Source organism: Harmonia axyridis, chromosome X, assembly GCF_914767665.1.
Source record: "Harmonia axyridis chromosome X, icHarAxyr1.1, whole genome shotgun sequence".
Taxonomy (NCBI): domain Eukaryota; kingdom Metazoa; phylum Arthropoda; class Insecta; order Coleoptera; family Coccinellidae; genus Harmonia; species Harmonia axyridis.
This window is the reverse complement of record NC_059508.1, coordinates 19,817,878-19,844,678: the sequence shown is the minus strand read 5'-3', so window position 1 is coordinate 19,844,678 and position 26,801 is coordinate 19,817,878. Positions and strand designations below refer to the sequence as shown.

The window sequence follows — 26,801 nt, the reverse complement described above, 5'->3', positions numbered from 1 at the left end:
TCCTTTTTGCGTCACTGGCGCCTCTGCCAATTGCCCTTCAGCACTTTGCAGTAGTATCTCGAACGCCAGCCAATTTTAGGGAGAAATTGACAAACCTTACCAGGGCAGCTTAGTGAAGACAGGATTCGGTGTCACCTAGGATGGTAGCGGTGACCAAGTAACAAACAACGCAACAAAATTAATAGGTTTATTGATTCAATTCTACAATACAGACAATCTCAGCCAAAACGGGAAATCAGAAAAAGCATAAACTATATCAATCTGTATACTTCAATTCGGTTGCTGAGATGATTTGTACTGTCTACAACTACTGTGTCCTTACCTCACCAATTTAATGTCAGTCAGAACCGTTGAACAAGTTAGTCGGATCCGGGAGCCGGGAAATTATGATATTTGGAGATTGAGAATCGTGGATTTTGTAGAGTCGGGAAGGAATGAAAACTAATCCTAGCGCGTTGAAAAACTCCACCGGTACACCACCCTCTCGTTGTCTCTATCAAATGGAACCCTTGAATATTCACTCGTAAGAAAGTCACAAGTAAAAATTAGCAAACTCCCCAGAAAAAGACTAACAAGTAAGTTTACTGATGAAAATGGCGATTTTCGACCTCAGAAACGGATTTGTAATTATTGGCGTTCAATTACCAATTTTACTATTTTCCGGTCACCTGGTAACCACTTAACCAAAATGTCTTTTCTAAAACTAAACTACTGCCTAAACCTCTAAATCTAACTAACTAACTCAACTAAAACTAAACTATCTACTACCTAAATCTGAATAACTAACTATATTACTGACTAAAACTGAATCTCAACTATATCTACTGAATCTCAACTATCTAAACTATATGACTAAAACTGAATAACTAACTTTCTGAATGCCTGAACATCAATTCATTACTACTGCCTGAACGTGAATTTTACTACTGCCTAAACGTGAATTTTTGATTTTGGGTCGGTTACACCCTTTTATAACTTCGGTGCGGGACGGTGAAAGAATTTAGCCCACGTGACTCTTCATGTCGACAAAAACCTCGTTTTTCGAGAAAATTCTCTTGGCGGAACGTAATCTGACATATGGAAAAAAATATATCAGCGGTAAAAACGCCGAAATAAATAATTTCTTATATTATTTCACTCGGATTGTTCGAGGCCCTGGTCGGTTGAAAAACATGAAGCATGGACTTTTTCATTATCGCGGTGAACAATTAATAAATTATTTCCAATATTTACGGAATATATCAGAATGATTAATTTGAACGGAAAACAATAAAATATTCTTTAGACGGAGCCTGATCATTCCTATGGGAATAATCAGACTTCGTTACATCCCCCCTGGTTCGGAAAAATTCAAGTTACGGTGAAACAGAAATTTGAATTCTAAAAAAAAACAAACAAAACAAAATAACCGAATACTATCCTGTCTTATTATGCGGGATATATGGGAAGTACGGGTCTGACTGTTACGTTACGCTATCAAAGACTATAATGTTGTTGTAGACAGTATGACATATAAAAATAAAACTCTGCTCTATGAATCGATGTCAAATTCAAACGTCGGCTTCTTTCTTCTGTCATCCGGGGTGATTTGAATGTGTACATGTTTGGGAATTTCTTCATCTCGGGGTTGTGGAGTAGCTCTCATTCCCATTTCCATGAAGTTTCCAAGTGTCGGTGAAATAATCTGATGTCAGGTGTGGATTATCCCATTCTCCGGTGAGTAGTTCTGTTATTTCCATATCTCGATGAATCATGCCATATTATTTCAGAGGGACGTCGAAGTTCCCAGTCAGATGAGTCGAAACCATTCCAAACCCATTGAATATACTGGTTGATTTACCTGTGGATATTACAAGGAATCAGTGACTGTATGGTGAAATTTTCAGAACGGTGAAAATTCTTCCAGTTATACAGTTTAAATTATCTATATGAAAATTGAAATGGAATCCAGATGTCCACCAGAGTAATAATTGACAGGTCATGATGTCCAATTCTTCAAGTACTTCTTTCTTGGATGATGACATGAACAAATCTTCAGGAATCATGTCTTCGGTGGAATTGGGCTTACAGCTGATCATCCGATGAAAGGGGTGTTGCCTATCTCCAGCATTTATTCTCATCGGTGAGTATCTAGCCTCTTAGAAAATTTCATCTGTAACACTGCGGAATATTTCAGTTCTTTATCAGAACAGTAAGAGATTAGAAATGGCATTCTTCAAATTGATTACACAGTGAAACTACTGATTTATATCTGACGGCCTTTGAAATTCAGGGCAAATGACTGGAATTGTTTTTATTGCATAATATTCACTGACTTATTATGTACTATTCGGTTTCATCAACATTTACAGATTAAAAATCAGTCTACTAGTCTTGAATATAATGTTATAAGATATTGGGTTAGGCCCTATATTATTTTATACAGTTTTACAGGATTATGGAACAAAAACAACGGTATCTTCTTTTTAATTCTATTTTTCCCATCATTCTTTTTTTTTTTTCTATCTCATTTTCCGCTGCATGGCCTCCCTTTCTGTGCATCTTGCACATGGATGCCTGGCTGGTTGTTCCGACCTAGTTGCTGGCGGTCGTGGGGCCAGTTTCCTGGGTACGCACTCGCAGTACCTGGTCTGCGTACCTATCAAACCACATCTGCTGCAAAATAGGAGTGGTGGACCTCGACACTCCTGCCGCGAGGGGCATGTCTTGCCGCACTTCCAGCACGTGTTGGATCTCACCTCCAGATAGACCTTAGATCCTGTCGTACCGACTGTACGAACACTCTTGGGGGCCGGTGTGGTTTGATCTGAAACATATGGTTTAGTTATACCGGTGTTGTCTTCCACACTCGTCCTGAATGGAATTTTAGAACCGGTATCTTGCTTACTGGCACGCAGCTGGCACAAAGGGGGGGTCTGTGTAGACTGCGTAGTGGTCCTCTTCATCACTCTCTCTACTCCGGCTAGGTAATTTCTCCCTCTAACGGACGACACCGAGCTCTGGGGGGCTCTAGACATCCTCACCTCTGTCACTGTTCTTCTCCTCAACACCGGTACTTCCGGTATTGTCTCCGGTGATGAGCTTCGTGGCTCGTACACCACCTCATCTCCCCACCGGATTTTTGCCCAGCGACTATGCAGACTCTCTGACATCCTCTTTGCCTGAACAAGAAAATCACAGAATAATAAGAACATGTCAGTAGTATAAAATCAGATTAATAGGTCTAGTTTATGCGGGGAGGTACCAGTTAGTAACAATTTTTTTTTTTTTATCTCAGTTCTGACTTTTTCTCGGTGAGTTTAACAAAGTAACTTACTAGTTATGAAATGATTTTAGGTCTTTAACATGTACGTGATTCACTTTCTTACCTGACCGGTCTTTCAGGTCATAAATAACTGGTGAAATCACCTTCACAACAAGAAATGGTCCTTCAAACTTTGGAGCTAACTTAGATGCGAAGTTATTAACGGCGGATGATAGGTGATGTGTACGACGAAGCACTTGATCGCCTACCTGGAAACGAACTTCTCTACGTCGAAGGTTATAGTTATGAGCTTGTCGATTAAATGCCCTGTATAGGTTGGTCCTTACAAACTCATAGGCCTCCAGTAGATGTTGAATCTGCTCTGTACGGTGAGTCAAACTTTCTCCTCTTTCTTCGGTGTTCTCGTTGGGATCTCCAGATCCTTGATTCTTGGGTTCCGTGGCATATATGGCTTTGGGGATGCGTAGTTCCCTTCCATAATTTAGATATGCCGGAGTGAATCCTGTAGAGTCCTGTCGAGCAGTATTAATAGCAAAGGTTAATTCTCCTACCTTTTCATCCCAATTTCGGTGATCTGCCTCGCAGAATTGAGCAATCATTGTCTTCAGTGTTCGGTTGGCCCTTTCAACCGGATTGCATTGTGGAGTATACGTAGGGGTAAACTGGTGATTGATACCCATAGCCTGGAGGTTTTCTCTGAATAGCCGGCTGTCATACTGTTTCCCATTGTCGGAGATCACAGTGGTTGGACATCCATACTTCAGTACAACCTGTTCATATAACGCCATGTAGACAGTCTTGGCGTTGGCCTTCCTCACTGGTCGACATTCCACCCACTTGGTAAACCTGTCCTGCATAACTACAATATAGGAATTACCTTTCTTGGAGCGGGGTAGAGGTCCTACTACGTCAGTTGATACTTCCTTGAATGGCGCATCCACCATCTTTCGAGGTTGCATCTTTCCTGCCAGTTGCTGTTGGGGTACTTTAAACTTTTGGCACGAAGTGCAGTTCCGGACATATTTCGCAATGTCCCTAAACATACCTGGCCAGTAATAATTCCGCGAGATCCTCGCAATTGTCTTGGCTATTCCCAGATGTCCAGCCAAGGCCGAGTCGTGGTTTTCTTTCAGTACTTCGTTCCTCTGTTCGGTGGGTATACACAGCTTCCATGGGTGGCCTGTTCCAGCTTCCCTAACATCTGATGAATCCCACAAGTGTCGGTGTAGTCTTCCATCGATGATGGAATAGTCGGGGCAGTGTTCTGGTCCTTTCTCTACTTCCTGAAACTTATTTTTGTACCACTTACATTGAATATCTGTCTCTTTCAGTTGGACACAGTTAAGTGTCGGTAGTGGATTTCTTGACAGGCTGTCGGCCAGTTTGTTGAGTGATCCTCTTCGGTACTGTACTTCAAAATCAAATTGCTGTTGGAACACTGCCCATCTTGCAATTCTTCCAGAGGGTGATTTGATGGAGTTTAACCATTTCAAACTCATGTGGTCGGAGATGACCGTGAATCTAAACCCTTCCAGGTATGGTCGCAGCTTTTCTATCGCAAATACTATGGCGAGGCATTCTTTCTCGGACACTGAATAATTCTTCTCGGCGGCGTTCAATGTCCGGCTGACATAAGCGATGACTCTTTCTTCTCCTTTGATAGTTTGAGTTAGGGCTCCTCCCAGTCCCACATCGCTTGCACCAGTCTGTAAAATAAAGGGTTGCGTAAAATCAGGACAAGATAAAATAGGTGACTCAGTTAATTTATGTTTCAGGATGTCGAATGCTTCCTGCTGTGCTTGACCCCAGTTCCATCGTTGCTTCTTCTTTAACAACTGTGTTAATGGAGAAATTACCTCGGAGAAGTTCTCAATGAAGCGACGATACCAACTGGCGACTCCCAAGAATCTACGTACCTCTCGCACTGTTTTTGGAGCCGGAAAAGCGACGATGGCCGACACTTTGTCGGGGTCAGTGCAGATTCCGTCTGAGGTGACGACATGTCCCAAGTATTTCAGTAATTTCCGGACGAACTCACATTTGTCTGGGTTGAGACGCAGTTTGGCTTCCCTCAGTCGTCGGAATACCTCTTGTAGATTTTCCAGGTGTTCCTCGAACGTTTCTCCCAGCACGACGATGTCATCTAGGTAAGCAAAAGCTTTTGGTTCCATCTCCGGTCCGATGATGGTGTCTAAGAATCGTTGAAAGGTTGCTGGGCTTGCATGTAGTCCAAAGGGCATTACCGTGAACTGATATTATCCCCTTCCAGGCACTGTAAACGCAGTAATGGGGCGACTCTCTGTCTCCAGTGGGATCTGCCAGTATCCTTGCTTCAAATCAATTGTTGATATGTATCTGGCCCGTCTTAGTTTATCCAGAATTCCAGAGATGTATGGCAGGGGATATGCATCCTTAACTGATGCCTCATTGACTGCTCGAAAGTCTATGCAGAAGCGATACTTCCCATCCTTCTTCTTGACCAGTACCACGGGTGAACTCCAGGGTGATTTGGAGGGTTCTATTACTCTTTCCTCCAGCATTCGATCCACTTCCTGATCGAAGATTTCCTGCATCTTCGGGTTCTGAGGCCTATATCTTTGTTTAATCGGTTCAATTCCGGGTTTCAACCTTATTTTATGTTCTATCAAGTCTGTAGTGCCACTCAGTTGGGTAAATTTTCCTAGTTCTTCGGCGAGGAAGGAATCCAGTCTCGTCCTCTGCTCACCAGTTAGATCCAGTAGGTGTTCTGCTGCGGCCTGTATCTCTATGGCCTTCTTTGTCACCTGTTTCACTCTGGGTACAAGTCGACCTTCCAAGTAGACATTTGTCTTTCGAAGATCCAGGGAGAAGTTGTATTTCTTGAGGACTTCTATTCCCAGGATTAAGTTAAATTGGGTACCAACAAGAATTCTATTTCTGTCAGGACATAATCGGCTATCACCATTGACAAGTGATACATCTTCGGGGTGGCTGTCGTTTGACCATTTGCTACCATGACAGTTTCTGTGTTGGATTTTTCTCCTTTAATTCCATTCCTTTCACACAGCTGGGCTACCTTCCGGCTGCAGAAACATTTGGTTGCACCAGTATCTACCAGTGCGTGAAATACTTTTCCTTCGATGTATACCAGCACCAGGGGCCGGTTGTCACTTCCAGTAGTGGGGTCCAGTGGAGTCAGTAGCTCGATGGACGTCGTTGGGAAAGTTCTTTTCTGATTCCGGGAACAGGGGCAATCTCGGGAGAGGATGCCCACTCTCTGACATCGAGAGCAAAATAATTTCGGCGTTCCTTGGCATTCTCTTCTTAAATGTCCATATTTTCCGCATCGAAAGCATTGGGTCTGGAAGGTCACTCTTCGTTCCGCTGGGGATCCAGTCCGGTCCTGGGAGGTGTTACCATTTCTTGACCTGTTGTCTGCATGCTCCAGTGATCTTGACGGCTGTTGTGAACGACCAGGTCCAGTGGGTCTTCGGTTTTCTATTCTACCGTGGGAGGACACTGGCCTCGGGGAATCCGGTTTGGAATTTGGGACTTGATCTTCTGTCAGTACATGGAGATTAGCTTGATAGTCTCTTTGACGACGCTGTTGATAAGTGAGATGAGGTTCATCAATAAGGCTGGGGTTAGCCGGTGGTTTTGTATAATGTCCCATTTGCCATTGTACTAATTCAAAGGTTTTCCTTTCTTCAGCAGTTCATCGTATGTGGTGGTCTCTTGAAAGGCCAAAGCCTGCTGCAGTGATGGCAATAACCTCTGTCTTATCAGTCGAATCTGTTCACTCTCAGTGGGACGATTGCAAGTCAGTTTCTGGAACAGATTTTGCATCCGGGTAACATACAACAATAGCTTTTCATCAGGGCCTTGCATCCTCTTCTTGATTTCATCCAGTAGGTTCTCTTCATAATTGACTGGTAAGAATGCTTCCTTCAATTGATTTTTGAAATCATCCCAGTTTCTGAAAAGTCCCCTCCGGGGGATGAACCAATCCTTGGCATCCTTTCGTAAAAGTTCGTAAATTGATTCGAACACATGTTCTAAGGATGTCTTCCGGGATTCAGCCAGTCTCTCTACCTCCTCTATAAATCCGGTTACGCTATCAGTGCCATCAAAATAAATATTCCATTTATGAATGGGTACCGTTGCAGTCGGTGCTAACTTCTGTTGGGTGTCATGTCGGAGGTTCAAATCTATTATCGATTCCGTCGGATGGGGGAATGACACCCTTCTCATAGAGCTCGTCCATCTACTATGAGTTGGCCCTTCTTGTTGTTCCACATTCTGTCTCTGTGGTTGAGAAACTGGCATTGTTGGTAAATGCTGTAGTAAATCTTCACATTCCTGTCTAGTTTCAGTCAGGACCTGTACTAATTTTGATTTATTTTTAGGTGTCGCAGCCTGGGGAATGGGAACCTGTGTTAGTGGCTGATCATCAGCGTCCAATGTTATCAATGATGTCTCCAGTGGTGCAACTTTGGTTGGCTGTATGGGAGACATCCCTGGCGACTGTGGAATCTCTACGTCCAAAAGCGATCCATCCGGATGATTCGATGGCTGCGGTTTGTCTGCAGTCACTAGTGCCTTCAATGACCTCAAGGCCCGAGCTGCAGTCTCCTTTAAGTGTTCTATCATCTGTGACTCGGTTTCATTTTTAGTGATAATAAAATTCAGTCTTCTCTGAATGTGTATCAATCTTGTTGAAATCCGAGTATATTCATTTGTAGTGTTCCCAGTGTCAAAGTGTTTAATGGCTTCCAGCAAGTCGGTGAGTTTGTTCTGACAGGACTCCATGTCCAGTGTCGGGTTCATTCCTGTCGGCTGTAGAGGCAAATTTAATTTCAATACCTGTCGTAATAGACTTCTCTTTAGCGTTACTGTGCTGGGTATTGTTTGTCCTCTCAGCTGTAACTCATAAGTCAGCTCATCATTCAATAGTCGATTCACATCCATGTTGAGGTTAAGTGATTGAATCGTTGAAGTCCAAACTCAAACAATCGATTTAAAATCTATCGAAGTTATTCGACACTGTCCTCTTCTTATTAACCGTTGAAGTCCGAACACTTTCCCCAACTTCACTATTCCCGGTAACAGTCCTTATTTTTCCCTTATCCCTCGCACAAAAATAACACTAATAGACAATAATGCTGAAAAATTACAAGTTGATAACAGAATCTATTCAAGTTTGAATTATTGTTTGATACAGTCAAAGAAAATCAAAAAATGAGAAAACTTTCAGAAAACAAGTTGGTTTAAATTTATTATGATTCTCAAAAAATTTTCCAATGTCAGACAGTTGACAATTTCCAGAAGAAACTAACTATTCAATGTCAAACGCAGTTGACAATTTCAAAATAATTCACAAACCCAGAAAAGAAAAGTAGGGTTAACCGAGTAGTTCAAATAATGTTCACTTGTCAAACACAGTTGACAGTTCTAGCAATCAGATAATCTCAAAAATAACAAATTGTCAATTTTATTCACAGTCAAAATATATTTCAAATAAATCAACAACAATTCAGCAATCCTGGAATATCAGACAAAGAAAATCAATGCAAGTCTTTATTCAAATCAATAACGATAATCACTTGTTTCAAAAATTCTTCAGCAATTCAACACAAAATAAAAATGTTTCAGGCAATCAGTAAACTCAGAAATAAGGAATACACAGCAACAAAAACTTATATTCACTGTTGCAGCAATAATAAAAAACAAGTCAACTTTATTTATCAGAAATCAGCTATTATGGTTCAAAAGCAAATAAAATCACAAGTAAATATCTCCAAGTCCTTATGACTTTTTGTTATAGAAAGATGTTTAGTTAAGTTTGCAACCAACCATACAGTTATGTAAATGATGTGTAATCGTTCTTTCTATGATCATGCGCATTGTACAGCAGCATGATAGTCGAGCATGTGAATGTTCTAATATATAGATATCGATGTATGGTGGCTGACGAATAAAAGAGTTACGTTGTCTACAGGTTATTCATTTCCCACACTTTCATTATACAAAGTATAAAAATTACAACAGCTAAATTACAACAGTGGCGACGAGGATCACGAGATAGCATACACCTAAATTGAGATTACGGAGATACAAAATTTAACATGGACCAAGAGATACCACGTTTTAACTGTAACGAAGATATTTCGACGTTAGGAATTAAATGGAAGAAATGGAAGCGCAGTTTTGAAATATATATAAATGCAAAAGGAATCACCGACGATTTACGAAAGAAAAACCTTTTATTACATTGTGCAGGACCTGAAGTGCAGGATATTTTTTTTACGTTACCTGAAAGTGAAGATGAAACTATTGGAAAACAGTATGATCTTGCAAGAATCGCTTTAGACAACTATTTTTCACCGAAAGCAAACACTGTTTACGAAAGATATATTTTCAGAAGTATTAAGCAGAAACCAGGTGAAACCATGGAGCAGTTCATCACAAAGTTGAAGCAGCAAGGGAAAAATTGCAATTACACCGATCTGGATGACCAAATCAGAGACCAGGTAATTGAAAAAGGATTATCGACTGATTTACGACGTAAGTTCCTGGAACGAGGAGATTTAAAATTAGACGAAGTAAGGGAGATTGCCAAGGCATATGAAGCAACAGAAATGCAGTTACACGCAATGGAAAAACCATCACCAACAGTTGAGGTCAATAAGGTACAATACAAAAACAAACCAAATTGGAAGAAAGGAAAAGAAGAAAAGAAGGTCAGTGGAAATTCAAACGGTAAAGAAGAGAAGAAGGTCAGTGGTAATTCGAATAAATGTTTTCGATGTGGAGATTCTAGACACTTAGCAAATTCATGTAAATTCATTAATACCAAATGTAATTTCTGTAATCGTAAGGGTCATTTAGAGAAAGTTTGTTTCAGAAAGAAAAAAGCTAGTGAATGTCATGAGGTATCAACAAATTCTGACTGCCAGAATGATGTACTAAATTTATATCAAGTTTCAAGTACTGATTTAGCTCATAGAAGGAAATTTTATTGCTCAATTTCAGTTGAAGGTAAAAGAATAAAATTTGAATTTGACAGTGGTGCAGCTGTAACAGTAATAGGAAAAAAAGATTTTCATGATAATTTTCCTAACAGAAAAATTATACCTAGTGATATAAAATTATTTTCCTATGGGGGAAATCCTTTAAAAGTTTTAGGTTACGCTACAGTAAAAGTAATTTATAAAAATACAGGCCATATGTTAAATTTATACGTAGTAGAAAGTAATAACATTCCTTTCTTTGGAAGAGAGTGGATAAGGCAACTAAATTTGGATTTTGGTAGTATTTTCGATCTAAATTCTGTAGTTGATGTTGAAAGTTCAGATTTAAAAAAAGTGATCTTACATTACAAGCCTTTATTTCAAAATTATGCTGGGAAAATAGTAAATGTTCAAGCTAGGTTAAGATTGAAGGAAAATAGTAAACCAGTATTTGCAAAAAGTCGATCAATTCCATTTTCTATGCAGGAAAATGTAAAGAATGAACTCGAATCATTAATAAATCAAGGTATATTGGAACCTGTAAATACAAGCGAATGGGCTAGTGCAATTGTGCCTGTTGTCAAACGAAATGGTCAAATAAGAATTTGTGGAGACTACAAACCTACTCTAAATCCAGGTTTAGTGGTAGACGATTTTCCTTTGCCAACAATAGATGAACTATTTGCAAATATGGCAGGAGGTGAGAAATTCACAAAATTAGATATCACTCAAGCGTATTTACATTTAGAAGTACATCCTGACGATAGGGAATTACTTACTTTAAATACCATTAAAGGTTTACTAAGACCAACAAGGTTAATGTACGGTGTAGCTTCTGCGCCAGCAATATGGCAAAAAGAAATAGAAAAAATATTACAAGGGATTGACGGTTTATCAATTTTCTTTGATGATATCAGAATAACAGCTCCAAATGAAGAATTACATTTGAAACGTTTATGCCAAGTTTTAGATAGATTCAAACAATTTAACGTTAAAGTAAATTTTGAAAAATGTACATTTTTGGCTGATGAAATTGAATATTGTGGTTATGTGATTAATAAGGACGGAATACATAAATCTAAAAAGAAAGTAGAAACAATAAAGAACATTCCACGTCCTACAAATCGTGACGAATTGAGAATCTTTTTAGGACTTATTAATTATTATGGTAGATTTTTCAAAAACTTAAGTTCAACTTCTCATCACTTGAATAAGCTTTTACATAAGGATGTAAACTGGTGTTGGAATGAACAATGTGAAAAGTCATTTAATCAGTTAAAGAAGGAAATGTGTTCAGATACATTTTTGACACATTATGACCCCAAACTACCGTTAATTCTTGCAACTGATAGCAGTTCAGTAGGTGTAGGTGCAGTTTTGTCACACGTATTGCCAGATGGAACTGAAAAACCTATACAATTCGCGTCTCAAACCCTTTCAGAAACTCAGAAACGTTACTCACAAGTCGATAAAGAAGCTTATGCTATTATTTTTGGTATAAAGAAATTCTATCAATACTTATACGGTACTAAATTTACATTAATAACAGATTGCAATGCATTAGTACAAATATTTAACCAAGGAAAATGTTTACCTGTGTTTTCAGCAGCTAGAATGCAACACTACGCAATATTTTTGCAAGCTTTTAATTATACAATAAAATATAAAAATACGAAGTCTCATTCAAACGCAGATGCAATGTCTCGATTAATTCCTATATCATCACATATTCGAATAACAAATAATATTGAGGATTCAGATGTATTTAATATAAATCAAATTAACACACTTCCAATAACAATAGAAAATTTAGCTAAACATACTGAAAATGATAAAAATGTGTACAATTTATTACAAGGTTTAAAAACTGGAAACAGTATTTTACCACATGATAGATTTAATATAGATCAAAACGAATTTTCATTACAAAACGGATGCATTTTAAGAGGTTTACGGATTTATATACCTCCAACATTAAGAAAGAATATTTTGGACGAATTACATGTAGGTCATTTTGGATCTACTAAAATGAAATTATTAGCAAGAAGCTATTGTTGGTGGCCAGGATTAGATAACGATATTTCAGAAATTGTCTCAAATTGTTTCGGTTGTAATAAGACACGAAATAATCCAACAACGTTTCATCATCCGTGGATAGCTTCATCAGAACCGTTTCAACGAGTCCATTGTGATTTTGCCGGACCTTTTCAAGGACATTATTTTTTAATTTTAGTTGATTCATATTCGAAGTGGCCAGAGATTTTTGTGTTGAAAAATATCAATGCCAAAATTACAATAGAAATTTGCTCTGAAATATTTGCAAGGTTTGGAATACCTGAATATTTTGTTACTGACTGTGGAACACAATTCACATCACAAGAATTTCAAAATTTTTTAAAATCTTACGGAATTACTTCTAAATTCACAGCACCATACCATCCAGCAACAAATGGTCAAGCAGAGAGGTATGTGCAAATCTTGAAAAATTCTTTAAAAGCTATGTTACATGACGGCAGTAACATGAACATACGTCAAAAAGTAAATCAGTTACTAATGCAATATAGAAAAATGCTGCATATTACTACTGGTAAATCACCATCTTGTATGTTACTAGGAAGAGAAATTAAGACAAAAATTGACAAATTAATTCCAAAGCCGAATAACAACCCATGTGTAAAAGATTTTTTTTCTAACAGGGAAGACACCCCTAGGAAATTAGAATTAGGAGAAAAGGTAGCTGTTAGGAGTTATCATGGAATTAAGTGGTTATTCGGGAAGATTATCGAGAAACAAGGATTATTACATTACTCTGTTAAATTAGATAATGGAGGAATTGTTAGAAGGCATATTGATCAAATTATTTCAATAGGGAAGAATGTAGAAGATGATACATCTTGTTTATATAAATATTATATTCCAAGGCCCTCTGTTCAGGCCAAAAATGCCTCTGAAAAACCCTTGATAAATACAAATAGTAATGTTAATTCAGATCAAGATAAGTCTGATAGTGACCAAGACATTTCACTACAAAATGATACTGGAACAGGCAATTCTCTGAATGATAACGTTCATATAGAGCATTCAAATAATTTTGAACCTAGAAGGTCTACTAGACCTAAAAAGCCTGTTAATAAATTAAACTTGTGAATACATTGTTAATCTATTAGACTAAGTGTTTATTTGAATTATGTTTCTTTAAGTGAGGAGGGTGTTATAGAAAGATGTTTAGTTAAGTTTGCAACCAACCATACAGTTATGTAAATGATGTGTAATCGTTCTTTCTATGATCATGCGCATTGTACAGCAGCATGATAGTCGAGCATGTGAATGTTCTAATATATAGATATCGATGTATGGTGGCTGACGAATAAAAGAGTTACGTTGTCTACAGGTTTTTCATTTCCTACACTTTCATTATACAAAGTATAAAAATTACAACAGCTAAATTACAACACTTTTATATCCCTACCTTGTTTCAGCCTGGAATAAAGTTGCTCAGGATAATAGTGTGTAAGGGAAAAAACAACAAATCTTTCTTTATTCAAACGATGATCAGTAAATAGTAGCAGTGAACAATACCCTATTATATGAAGGCGGTATGATATCACTATATTAGCTGCAGTGATTGTACAATGAAACAATCGGTAGCAGTATCTCAATTATACTCACTGGTTTTCTGTCCGAGTTGAACCAACCACTCAACGTTAAACAGTATTCAACGCGCACAAAGATAGTCACTGAGTGTCACCCCAAAGTCACTTTCCGTAACCCTTCACGTAACCGAAAAAAGTCACAAAGAAATCCGGCGGTCGATTGTTCTAGTCCTGCAATACACAAAACAGAAAAAAAGTTATTCAGATATAAATGTCCACACTGTCAATGCTATGTCGGTTTCCTGCTAATAAAGGAAATTATTGTCAAACGCGGAAATGTTTATAGCACTTTAATATAGTCCACTGATACTTAGGTACCAGTAACAAATCAATTCAATATACGGATCTTCCTCCAACAGGAGAAGATAATCTCTTCCACTCAGAGAGAGAGAAAAAAAAAATGGTTGCACTGACCTTGGGTTCCTCTTCAGTCCTTACACCCTTGAGCGTCGTTTTCTGAAGATCGGGAGCTATTCTGTCATTTTGTAGCGTTGTCTTTTCTGGTCCCTGCTCTAGGGCGTCATTTGTAACATCCTTTTTGCGTCACTGGCGCCTCTGCCAATTGCCCTTCAGCACTTTGCAGTAGTATCTCGAGCGCCAGCCAATTTTAGGGAGAAATTGACAAACCTTACCAGGGCAGCTTAGTGAAGACAGGATTCGGTGTCACCTAGGATGGTAGCGGTGACCAAGTAACAAACAACGCAACAAAATTAATAGGTTTATTGATTCAATTCTACAATACAGACAATCTCAGCCAAAACGGGAAATCAGAAAAAGCATAAACTATATCAATCTGTATACTTCAATTCGGTTGCTGAGATGATTTGTACTGTCTACAACTACTGTGTCCTTACCTCACCAATTTAATGTCAGTCAGAACCGTTGAACAAGTTAGTCGGATCCGGGAGCCGGGAAATTATGATATTTGGAGATTGAGAATCGTGGATTTTGTAGAGTCGGGAAGGAATGAAAACTAATCCTAGCGCGTTGAAAAACTCCACCGGTACACCACCCTCTCGTTGTCTCTATCAAATGAAACCCTTGAATATTCACTCGTAAGAAAGTCACAAGTAAAAATTAGCAAACTCCCCAGAAAAAGACTAACAAGTAAGTTTACTGATGAAAATGGCGATTTTCGACCTCAGAAACGGATTTGTAATTATTGGCGTTCAATTACCAATTTTACTATTTTCCGGTCACCTGGTAACCACTTAACCAAAATGTCTTTTCTAAAACTAAACTACTGCCTAAACCTCTAAATCTAACTAACTAACTCAACTAAAACTAAACTATCTACTACCTAAATCTGAATAACTAACTATATTACTGACTAAAACTGAATCTCAACTATATCTACTGAATCTCAACTATCTAAACTATATGACTAAAACTGAATAACTAACTATCTGAATGCCTGAACATCAATTCATTACTACTGCCTGAACGTGAATTTTACTACTGCCTAAACGTGAATTTTTGATTTTGGGTCGGTTACACCCTTTTATAACTTCGGTGCGGGACGGTGAAAGAATTTAGCTCACGTGACTCTTCATGTCGACAAAAACCTCGTTTTTCGAGAAAATTCTCTTGGCGGAACGTAATCTGACATATGGAAAAAAATATATCAGCGGTAAAAACGCCGAAATAAATAATTTCTTATATTATTTCACTCGGATTATTCGAGGCCCTGGTCGGTTGAAAAACATGAAGCATGGACTTTTTCATTATCGCGGTGAACAATTAATAAATTATTTCCAATATTTACGGAATATATCAGAATGATTAATTTGAACGGAAAACAATAAAATATTCTTTAGACGGAGCCTGATCATTCCTATGGGAATAATCAGACTTCGTTACATCCCCCCTGGTTCGGAAAAATTCAAGTTACGGTGAAACAGAAATTTGAATTCTAAAAAAAAACAAACAAAACAAAATAACCGAATACTATCCTGTCTTATTATGCGGGATATATGGGAAGTACGGGTCTGACTGTTACGTTACGCTATCAAAGACTATAATGTTGTTGTAGACAGTATGACATATAAAAATAAAACTCTGCTCTATGAATCGATGTCAAATTCAAACGTCGGCTTCTTTCTTCTGTCATCCGGGGTGATTTGAATGTGTACATGTTTGGGAAGTTCTTCATCTCGGGGTTGTGGAGTAGCTCTCATTCCCATTTCCATGAAGTTTCCAAGTGTCGGTGAAATAATCTGATGTCAGGTGTGGATTATCCCATTCTCCGGTGAGTAGTTCTGTTATTTCCATATCTCGATGAATCATGCCATATTATTTCAGAGGGACGTCGAAGTTCCCAGTCAGATGAGTCGAAACCATTCCAAACTCATTGAATATACTGGTTGATTTACCTGTGGATATTACAAGGAATCAGTGACTGTATGGTGAAATTTTCAGAACGGTGAAAATTCTTCCAGTTATACAGTTTAAATTATCTATATGAAAATTGAAATGGAATCCAGATGTCCACCAGAGTAATAATTGACAGGTCATGATGTCCAATTCTTCAAGTACTTCTTTCTTGGATGATGACATGAACAAATCTTCAGGAATCATGTCTTCGGTGGAATTGGGCTTACAGCTGATCATCCGATGAAAGGGGTGTTGCCTATCTCCAGCATTTATTCTCATCGGTGAGTATCTAGCCTCTTAGAAAATTTCATCTGTAACACTGCGGAATATTTCAGTTCTTTATCAGAACAGTAAGAGATTAGAAATGGCATTCTTCAAATTGATTACACAGTGAAACTACTGATTTATATCTGACGGCCTTTGAAATTCAGGGCAAATGACTGGAATTGTTTTTATTGCATAATATTCACTGACTTATTATGTACTATTCGGTTTCATCAACATTTACAGATTAAAAATCAGTCTACTAGTCTTGAATATAATGTTATAAGATATTGGGTTAGGCCCTATATTATTTTATACAGTTTTACAGGATTATGGAACAAAAACAACGGTATCTTCTTTTTAATTCTATTTTTTCCATCATTCTTTTTTTTTTTTCTATCTCATTTTCCGCTGCATGGCCTCCCTCTCTGTGCATCTTGCACATGGACGCAGGGCTGGTTGTTCCGACCTAGTTGCTGTCGGCCGTGGGGCCAGTTTCCTGGGTACGCATTCGCAGTACCTGGTCTGCGTACCTATCAAACCACATCTGCTGCAAAATAGGAGTGGTGGACCTCGACACTCCTGCCGCGAGGGACATGTCTTGCCGCACTTTCAGCAAGTGTTGGGTCTCACCTCCAGATAGACCTTAGATCCCATCGTACCTACTGTACGAACACTCTTGGGGGCCGGTGTGGTTTGATCTGAAACATATGGTTTAGTTATACCGGTGTTGTCTTCCACACTCGTCCTGAATGGAATTTTAGAACCGGTATCTTGCTAACTGGCACGCAGCTGGCACAAAGGGGGGGTCTGTGTAGATTGCGTAGTGGTCCTCTTCACCACTCTCTCTACTCCTGCTAGGTAATTTCTCCCTCTAACTGACGATACCGAGCTCTGGGGGGCTCTAGACATCCGCACCTCTGTCACCGTTCTTCTCCTCAACACCGGTACTTCCGGTATTGTATCCGGTGATGAGCTTCGTGGCTCGTACACGAGGCAGTCATCTCCCCACCGGATTTCTGCCCAACGACTATGGCTACTCTCAGACATCTTCTTTGCCTGAACAAGAAAATCACAGAATAATAAGAACATGTCAGTAGTATAAAATCAGATTAATAGGTCTAGTTTATGCGGGGAGGTACCAGTTAGTAACAATTTTTTTTTTTTTTATCTCAGTTCTGACTTTTTCTCGGTGAGTTTAACAGAGTAACTTACTAGTTATGAAATGATTTTAGGTCTTTAACATGTACGTGATTCACTTTCTTACCTGACCGGTCTTTCAGGTCATAAATAACTGGTGAAATCACCTTCACAACAAGAAATGGTCCTTCAAACTTTGGAGCTAACTTAGATGCGAAGTTATTAACGGCGGATGATAGGTGATGTGTACGACGAAGCACTTGATCGCCTACCTGGAAACGAACTTCTCTACGTCGAAGGTTATAGTTATGAGCTTGTCGATTAAATGCCCTGTATAGGTTGGTCCTTACAAACTCATAGGCCTCCAGTAGATGTTGAATCTGCTCTGTACGGTGAGTCAAACTTTCTCCTCTTTCTTCGGTGTTCTCGTTGGGATCTCCAGATCCTTGATTCTTGGGTTCCGTGGCATATATGGCTTTGGGGATGCGTAGTTCCCTTCCATAATTTAGATATGCCGGAGTGAATCCTGTAGAGTCCTGTCGAGCAGTATTAATAGCAAAGGTTAATTCTCCTACCTTTTCATCCCAATTTCGGTGATCTGCCTCGCAGAATTGAGCAATCATTGTCTTCAGTGTTCGGTTGGCCCTTTCAACCGGATTGCATTGTGGAGTATACGTAGGGGTAAACTGGTGATTGATACCCATAGCCTGGAGGTTTTCTCTGAATAGCCGGCTGTCATACTGTTTCCCATTGTCGGAGATCACAGTGGTTGGACATCCATACTTCAGTACAACCTGTTCATATAACGCCATGTAGACAGTCTTGGCGTTGGCCTTCCTCACTGGTCGACATTCCACCCACTTGGTAAACCTGTCCTGCATAACTACAATATAGGAATTACCTTTCTTGGAGCGGGGTAGAGGTCCTACTACGTCAGTTGATACTTCCTTGAATGGCGCATCCACCATCTTTCGAGGTTGCATCTTTCCTGCCAGTTGCTGTTGGGGTACTTTAAACTTTTGGCACGAAGTGCAGTTCCGGACATATTTCGCAATGTCCCTAAACATACCTGGCCAGTAATAATTCCGCGAGATCCTCGCAATTGTCTTGGCTATTCCCAGATGTCCAGCCAAGGCCGAGTCGTGGTTTTCTTTCAGTACTTCGTTCCTCTGTTCGGTGGGTATACACAGCTTCCATGGGTGGCCTGTTCCAGCTTCCCTAACATCTGATGAATCCCAAAAGTGTCGGTGTAGTCTTCCATCGATGATGGAATAGTCGGGGCAGTGTTCTGGTCCTTTCTCTACTTCCTGAAACTTATTTTTGTACCACTTACATTGAATATCTGTCTCTTTCAGTTGGACACAGTTAAGTGTCGGTAGTGGATTTCTTGACAGGCTGTCGGCCAGTTTGTTGAGTGATCCTCTTCGGTACTGTACTTCAAAATCAAATTGCTGTTGGAACACTGCCCATCTTGCAATTCTTCCAGAGGGTGATTTGATGGAGTTTAACCATTTCAAACTCATGTGGTCGGAGATGACCGTGAATCTAAACCCTTCCAGGTATGGTCGCAGCTTTTCTATCGCAAATACTATGGCGAGGCATTCTTTCTCGGACACTGAATAATTCTTCTCGGCGGCGTTCAATGTCCGGCTGACATAAGCGATGACTCTTTCTTCTCCTTTGATAGTTTGAGTTAGGGCTCCTCCCAGTCCCACATCGCTTGCACCAGTCTGTAAAATAAAGGGTTGCGTAAAATCAGGACAAGATAAAATAGGTGACTCAGTTAATTTATGTTTCAGGATGTCGAATGCTTCCTGCTGTGCTTGACCCCAGTTCCATCGTTGCTTCTTCTTTAACAACTGTGTTAATGGAGAAATTACCTCGGAGAAGTTCTCAATGAAGCGACGATACCAACTGGCGACTCCCAAGAATCTACGTACCTCTCGCACTGTTTTTGGAGCCGGAAAAGCGACGATGGCCGACACTTTGTCGGGGTCAGTGCAGATTCCGTCTGAGGTGACGACATGTCCCAAGTATTTCAGTGATTTCCGGACGAACTCACATTTGTCTGGGTTGAGACGCAGTTTGGCTTCCCTCAGTCGTCGGAATACCTCTTGTAGATTTTCCAGGTGTTCCTCGAACGTTTCTCCCAGCACGACGATGTCATCTAGGTAAGCAAAAGCTTTTGGTTCCATCTCCGGTCCGATGATGGTGTCTAAGAATCGTTGAAAGGTTGCTGGGCTTGCATGTAGTCCAAAGGGCATTACCGTGAACTGATATAATCCCCTTCCAGGCACTGTAAACGCAGTAATGGGGCGACTCTCTGTCTCCAGTGGGATCTGCCAGTATCCTTGCTTCAAATCAATTGTTGATATGTATCTGGCCCGTCTTAGTTTATCCAGAATTCCAGAGATGTATGGCAGGGGATATGCATCCTTAACTGATGCCTCATTGACTGCTCGAAAGTCTATGCAGAAGCGATACTTCCCATCCTTCTTCTTGACCAGTACCACGGGTGAACTCCAGGGTGATTTGGAGGGTTCTATTACTCTTTCCTCCAGCATTCGATCCACTTCCTGATCGAAGATTTCCTGCATCTTCGGGTTCTGAGGCCTATATCTTTGTTTAATCGGTTCAATTCCGGGTTTCAACCTTATTTTATGTTCTATCAAGTCTGTAGTGCCACTCAGTTGGGTAAATTTTCCTAGTTCTTCGGCGAGGAAGGAATCCAGTCTCGTCCTCTGCTCACCAGTTAGATCCAGTAGGTGTTCTGCTGCGGCCTGTATCTCTATGGCCTTCTTTGTCACCTGTTCCACTCTGGGTACAAGTCGACCTTCCAAGTAGACATTTGTCTTTCGAAGATCCAGGGAGAAGTTGTATTTCTTGAGGACTTCTATTCCCAGGATTAAGTCTACCGTTAAATTGGGTACCAACAAGAATTCTATTTCTGTCAGGACATAATCGGCTATCACCATTGACAAGTGATACATCTTCGGGGTGGCTGTCGTTTGACCATTTGCTACCATGACAGTTTCTGTGTTGGATTTTTCTCCTTTAATTCCATTCCTTTCACACAGCTGGGCTACCTTCCGGCTGCAGAAACATTTGGTTGCACCAGTATCTACCAGTGCGTGAAATACTTTTCCTTCGATGTATACCAGCACCAGGGGCCGGTTGTCACTTCCAGTAGTGGGGTCCAGTGGAGTCAGTAGCTCGATGGACGTCGTTGGGAAGTTCTTTTCTGATTCCGGGAACAGGGGCAATCTCGGGAGAGGATGCCCACTCTCTGACATCGAGAGCAAAATAATTTCGGCGTTCCTTGGCATTCTCTTCTTAAATGTCCATATTTTCCGCATCGAAAGCATTGGGTCTGAAAGGTCACTCTTCGTTCCGCTGGGGATCCAGTCCGGTCCTGGGAGGTGTTACCATTTCTTGACCTGTTGTCTGCATGCTCCAGTGATCTTGACGGCTGTTGTGAACGACCAGGTCCAGTGGGTCTTCGGTTTTCTATTCCACCGTGGGAGGACACTGGCCTCGGGGAATCCGGTTTGGAATTTGGGACTTGATCTTCTGTCAGTACATGGAGATTAGCTTGATAGTCTCTTTGACGACGCTGTTGATAAGTGAGATGAGGTTCATCAATAAGGCTGGGGTTAGCCGGTGGTTTTGTATAATGTCCCATTTGCCATTGTACTAATTCAAAGATTTTCCTTTCTTCAGCAGTTCATCGTATGTGGTGGTCTCTTGAAAGGCCAAAGCCTGCTGCAGTGATGGCAATAACCTCTGTCTTATCAGTCGAATCTGTTCACTCTCAGTGGGACGATTGCAAGTCAGTTTCTGGAACAGATTTTGCATCCGGGTAACATACAACAATAGCTTTTCATCAGGGCCTTGCATCCTCTTCTTGATTTCATCCAGTAGGTTCTCTTCATAATTGACTGGTAAGAATGCTTCCTTCAATTGATTTTTGAAATCATCCCAGTTTCTGAAAAGTCCTCTCCGGGGGATGAACCAATCCTTGGCATCCTTTCGTAAAAGTTCGTAAATTGATTCGAACACATGTTCTAAGGATGTCTTCCGGGATTCAGCCAGTCTCTCTACCTCCTCTATAAATCCGGTTACGCTATCAGTGCCATCAAAATAAATATTCCATTTATGAATGGGTACCGTTGCAGTCGGTGCTAACTTCTGTTGGGTGTCATGTCGGAGGTTCAAATCTATTATCGATTCCGTCGGATGGGGGAATGACACCCTTCTCATAGAGCTCGTCCATCTACTATGAGTTGGCCCCTCTTGTTGTTCCACATTCTGTCTCTGTGGTTGAGAAACTGGCATTGTTGGTAAATGCTGTAGTAAATCTTCACATTCCTGTCTAGTTTCAGTCAGGACCTGTGCTAATTTTGATTTATTTTTAGGTGTCGCAGCCTGGGGAATTGGAACCTGTGGTAGTGGCTGATCATCAGCGTCCAATGTTATCAACGATGTCTCCAGTGGTGCAACCTTGGTTGGCTGTATGGGAGACATCCCCGGCGACTGTGGAATCTCTACATCCAAAAGCGATCCATCCGGATGATTCGATGGCTGCGGTCTGTCTGCAGTCACTAGTGCTTCCAATGACCTCAAGGCCCGAGCTGCAGTTTCCTTTAATTGTTCTATCATCTGTGACTCGGTTTCATGTTCAGTGATAATAAAATTCAGTCTTCTCTGAATGTGTATCAATCTTGTTGAAATCCGAGTATATTCATTTGTAGTGTTCCCAGTGTCAAAGTGTTTAATGGCTTCCAGTAAGTCGGTGAGTTTGTTCTGACAGGACTCCATGTCCAGTGTCGGGTTCATTCCTGTCGGCTGTAGAGGCAAATTTAATTTCAATACCTGTCGTAATAGACTTCTCTTTAGCGTTACTGTGCTGGGTATTGTTTGTCCTCTCAGCTGTAACTCATAAGTCAGCTCATCATTCAATAGTCGATTCACATCCATGTTGAGGTTAAGTGATTGAATCGTTGAAGTCCAAACTCAAACAATCGATTTAAAATCTATCGAAGTTATTCGACACTGTCCTCTTCTTATTAACCGTTGAAGTCCGAACACTTTCCCCAACTTCACTATTCCCGGTAACAGTCCTTATTTTTCCCTTATCCCTCGCACAAAAATAACACTAATAGACAATAATGCTGAAAAATTACAAGTTGATAACAGAATCTATTCAAGTTTGAATTATTGTTTGATACAGTCAAAGAAAATCAAAAAATGAGAAAACTTTCAGAAAACAAGTTGGTTTAAATTTATTATGATTCTCAAAAAATTTTCCAATGTCAGACAGTTGACAATTTCCAGAAGAAACTAACTATTCAATGTCAAACGCAGTTGACAATTTCAAAATAATTCACAAACCCAGAAAAGAAAAGTAGGGTTAACCGAGTAGTTCAAATAATGTTCACTTGTCAAACACAGTTGACAGTTCTAGCAATCAGATAATCTCAAAAATAACAAATTGTCAATTTTATTCACAGTCAAAATATATTTCAAATAAATCAACAACAATTCAGCAATCCTGGAATATCAGACAAAGAAAATCAATGCAAGTCTTTATTCAAATCAATAACGATAATCACTTGTTTCAAAAATTCTTCAGCAATTCAACACAAAATAAAAATGTTTCAGGCAATCAGTAAACTCAGAAATAAGGAATACACAGCAACAAAAACTTATATTCACTGTTGCAGCAATAATAAAAAACAAGTCAACTTTATTTATCAGAAATCAGCTATTATGGTTCAAAAGCAAATAAAATCACAAGTAAATATCTCCAAGTCCTTATGACTTTTATATCCCTACCTTGTTTCAGCCTGGAATAAAGTTGATCAGGATAATAGTGTGTAAGGGAAAAAACAACAAATCTTTCTTTATTCAAACGATGATCAGTAAATAGTAGCAGTGAACAATACCCTATTATATGAAGGCGGTATGATATCACTATATTAGCTGCAGTGATTGTACAATGAAACAATCGGTAGCAGTATCTCAATTATACTCACTGGTTTTCTGTCCGAGTTGAACCAACCACTCAACGTTAAACAGTATTCAACGCGCACAAAGATAGTCACTGAGTGTCACCCCAAAGTCACTTTCCGTAACCCTTCACGTAACCGAAAAAAGTCACAAAGAAATCCGGCGGTCGATTGTTCTAGTCCTGCAATACACAAAACAGAAAAAAAGTTATTCAGATATAAATGTCCACACTGTCAATGCTATGTCGGTTTCCTGCTAATAAAGGAAATTATTGTCAAACGCGGAAATGTTTATAGCACTTTGATATAGTCCACTGATACTTAGGTACCAGTAACAAATCAATTCAATATACGGATCTTCCTCCAACAGGAGAAGATAATCTCTTCCACTCAGAGAGAGAGAAAAAAAAAATGGTTGCACTGACCTTCGGTTCCTCTTCAGTCCTTACACCCTTAAGCGTCGTTTTCTGAAGATCGGGAGCTATTCTGTCATTTTGTAGCGTTGTCTTTTCTGGTCCCTGCTCTAGGGCGTCATTTGTAACATCCTTTTTGCGTCACTGGCGCCTCTGCCAATTGCCCTTCAGCACTTTGCAGTAGTATCTCGAGCGCCAGCCAATTTTAGGGAGAAATTGACAAACCTTACCAGGGCAGCTTAGTGAAGACAGGATTCGGTGTCACCTAGGATGGTAGCGGTGACCAAGTAACAAACAACGCAACAAAATTAATAGGTTTATTGATTCAATTCTACAATACAGACAATCTCAGCCAAAACGGGAAATCAGAAAAAGCATAAACTATATCAATCTGTATACTTCAATTCGGTTGCTGAGATGATTTGTACTGTCTACAACTACTGTGTCCTTACCTCACCAATTTAATGTCAGTCAGAACCGTTGAACAAGTTAGTCGGATCCGGGAGCCGGGAAATTATGATATTTGGAGATTGAGAATCGTGGATTTTGTAGAGTCGGGAAGGAATGAAAACTAATCCTAGCGCGTTGAAAAACTCCACCGGTACACCACCCTCTCGTTGTCTCTATCAAATGAAACCCTTGAATATTCACTCGTAAGAAAGTCACAAGTAAAAATTAGCAAACTCCCCAGAAAAAGACTAACAAGTAAGTTTACTGATGAAAATGGCGATTTTCGACCTCAGAAACGGATTTGTAATTATTGGCGTTCAATTACCAATTTTACTATTTTCCGGTCACCTGGTAACCACTTAACCAAAATGTCTTTTCTAAAACTAAACTACTGCCTAAACCTCTAAATCTAACTAACTAACTCAACTAAAACTAAACTATCTACTACCTAAATCTGAATAACTAACTATATTACTGACTAAAACTGAATCTCAACTATATCTACTGAATCTCAACTATCTAAACTATATGACTAAAACTGAATAACTAACTATCTGAATGCCTGAACATCAATTCATTACTACTGCCTGAACGTGAATTTTACTACTGCCTAAACGTGAATTTTTGATTTTGGGTCGGTTACACCCTTTTATAACTTCGGTGCGGGACGGTGAAAGAATTTAGCCCACGTGACTCTTCATGTCGACAAAAACCTCGTTTTTCGAGAAAATTCTCTTGGCGGAACGTAATCTGACATATGGAAAAAAATATATCAGCGGTAAAAACGCCGAAATAAATAATTTCTTATATTATTTCACTCGGATTATTCGAGGCCCTGGTCGGTTGAAAAACATGAAGCATGGACTTTTTCATTATCGCGGTGAACAATTAATAAATTATTTCCAATATTTACGGAATATATCAGAATGATTAATTTGAACGGAAAACAATAAAATATTCTTTAGACGGAGCCTGATCATTCCTATGGGAATAATCAGACTTCGTTACAGTAGTTTTGTTGCATGAACCTAGAATCTGATGACCATGTTCAAGAAGAGGTCTGCAGATCATTTTGTAGATGTTTGACGCTGTTTTTGTATCTATGCCTTGATCTTTATAAGTGAGTGACCTGAAGTGACTGGCTCTCGTGATAGTGTTTTGTTTGGTGGAGTTGATGTGCATCTTAAAGTTGAGTTTACTCTCAATTATCATGTCGAGGTATCTACAGTTTGTTACAGGCTTCAATGTAGTATTTTCCAGAGTAATTGTGAGCGAGTTATGGTGGATCTTGTGATAAAATATAATAAATTTTGTCTTCTTGGGGTTCGACAGGTCGTGTCCTTTCCCTTGTGTTATTATGGCCACCTAGCCTGTCGGACATCTGCGGAAGCAGAGCTTTCAGGTAGATGGCTAGTTGTTCTCTCACCCTCTCTATTTGATCATGGGTGTCGACAAGCTGCGTCATGTTATAGACCGCTTCATCGGCATCGATCCATCCACCTTGGGCCGCCCAATAATCTCTCAAGAAGAGAACGATTTTATGCGCTTGTCTCAACGGATGGAAGTCCGAGACCCACTGCTGTGCAACTCCGCATTAGACTCCGCGACCACCGAGGCCTCAGAGGCACCGGCCGCATCCGCAGGGGATTGTATGAGCGCAGCGACCGCTTCGGACATCCGTTGAAATACTTGAATGGCGTCACTCGACGGCCCCGCATTCTCACCCGCGAGACGCTGGATGACTTCTTTGTACTTGGCTTCCCTTCTAAGGTTCTTTATGAAGTCTAGATTCCTTTCTGGGTAAAAATCCAGAAGGTGTTTGTTAATGAAGGGGCCATTGTACGCGAGTTCACTTCGAGCCATCTCGAGCATGTCCTCGCTTGTCCACTCGTCTCTACCCCCAGGAACCGATCCTCCAGATCCCAGTTGTACTCCGCTGGGTGAGCCTGTCTCATGTGTTGTCGAACGCCGCGATAACCGCGGAAGCGACTTTCACAGATAGGGCACGCGTCAGCGTCGCCGGCTGGTGGATCACGACATCGCAGTCTCTTCAGGTGAGTCTGCATGCCCGCGTCCGTGGCGAAGGTCCTTCCGACTACACAGACGACCATCGCAGATGTTACGATTCTCCCTTCAAATAGAAGGTGGTGCAGTAGTGGATGGGAGGTAAAGTATCTCACCCACTTTTATACTATCAATGGAAACTTCTACACCACAATTGCACCGTGCTGCATCGGTGAAACCAC

General features: G+C 40.1%; 3 protein-coding genes across 3 annotated transcripts; 1 reads left to right on the top strand and 2 right to left on the bottom strand.

Moving 5' to 3' along the window:
- Window positions 1-2,480: 2,480 nt before the first annotated feature.
- On the bottom strand, window positions 2,481-3,311 carry LOC123686324. The gene is made up of 2 exons (XM_045626381.1): window positions 2,888-3,311; window positions 2,481-2,806 (listed from the first exon to the last, which is right to left on the bottom strand). The coding sequence occupies exons 1-2, from the start codon at window positions 3,192-3,194 to the stop codon at window positions 2,502-2,504; spliced, it is 612 nt and encodes a 203-aa protein (XP_045482337.1). The 5' UTR covers window positions 3,195-3,311; the 3' UTR covers window positions 2,481-2,501.
- Window positions 3,312-9,369: 6,058 nt separating this feature from the next.
- On the top strand, window positions 9,370-13,401 carry LOC123686599 (uncharacterized protein K02A2.6-like). The gene is made up of 3 exons (XM_045626834.1): window positions 9,370-10,020; window positions 10,741-11,422; window positions 12,683-13,401. The coding sequence occupies exons 1-3, from the start codon at window positions 9,370-9,372 to the stop codon at window positions 13,399-13,401; spliced, it is 2,052 nt and encodes a 683-aa protein (XP_045482790.1).
- Window positions 13,402-16,942: 3,541 nt separating this feature from the next.
- LOC123686326 lies at window positions 16,943-17,741 on the bottom strand. The gene is made up of 2 exons (XM_045626385.1): window positions 17,327-17,741; window positions 16,943-17,245 (listed from the first exon to the last, which is right to left on the bottom strand). Exons 1-2 carry the CDS (start codon window positions 17,634-17,636, stop codon window positions 17,157-17,159), a joined length of 399 nt encoding a protein of 132 aa, XP_045482341.1. The 5' UTR covers window positions 17,637-17,741; the 3' UTR covers window positions 16,943-17,156.
- Between the last annotated feature and the right edge of the window lie 9,060 nt (window positions 17,742-26,801).

Coding starts and splice junctions, on each gene's coding strand:
- LOC123686324 (XM_045626381.1), bottom strand. CDS start 3,194: ATGTTCTTATTATTCTGTGATTTTCTTGTTCAGGCAAAGAGGATGTCA. Junction 2,807..2,887: donor TTTGTGCCAGCTGCGTGCCA/GTAAGCAAGATA, acceptor CATATGTTTCAG/ATCAAACCACACCGGCCCCC.
- LOC123686326 (XM_045626385.1), bottom strand. CDS start 17,636: ATGTTCTTATTATTCTGTGATTTTCTTGTTCAGGCAAAGAAGATGTCT. Junction 17,246..17,326: donor TTTGTGCCAGCTGCGTGCCA/GTTAGCAAGATA, acceptor CATATGTTTCAG/ATCAAACCACACCGGCCCCC.
- LOC123686599 (XM_045626834.1), top strand. CDS start 9,370: ATGGACCAAGAGATACCACGTTTTAACTGTAACGAAGATATTTCGACG. Junction 10,021..10,740: donor ACGGTAAAGAAGAGAAGAAG/GTCAGTGGTAAT, acceptor TTTTCTATGCAG/GAAAATGTAAAGAATGAACT. Junction 11,423..12,682: donor AGGACTTATTAATTATTATG/GTAGATTTTTCA, acceptor CTAAATTCACAG/CACCATACCATCCAGCAACA.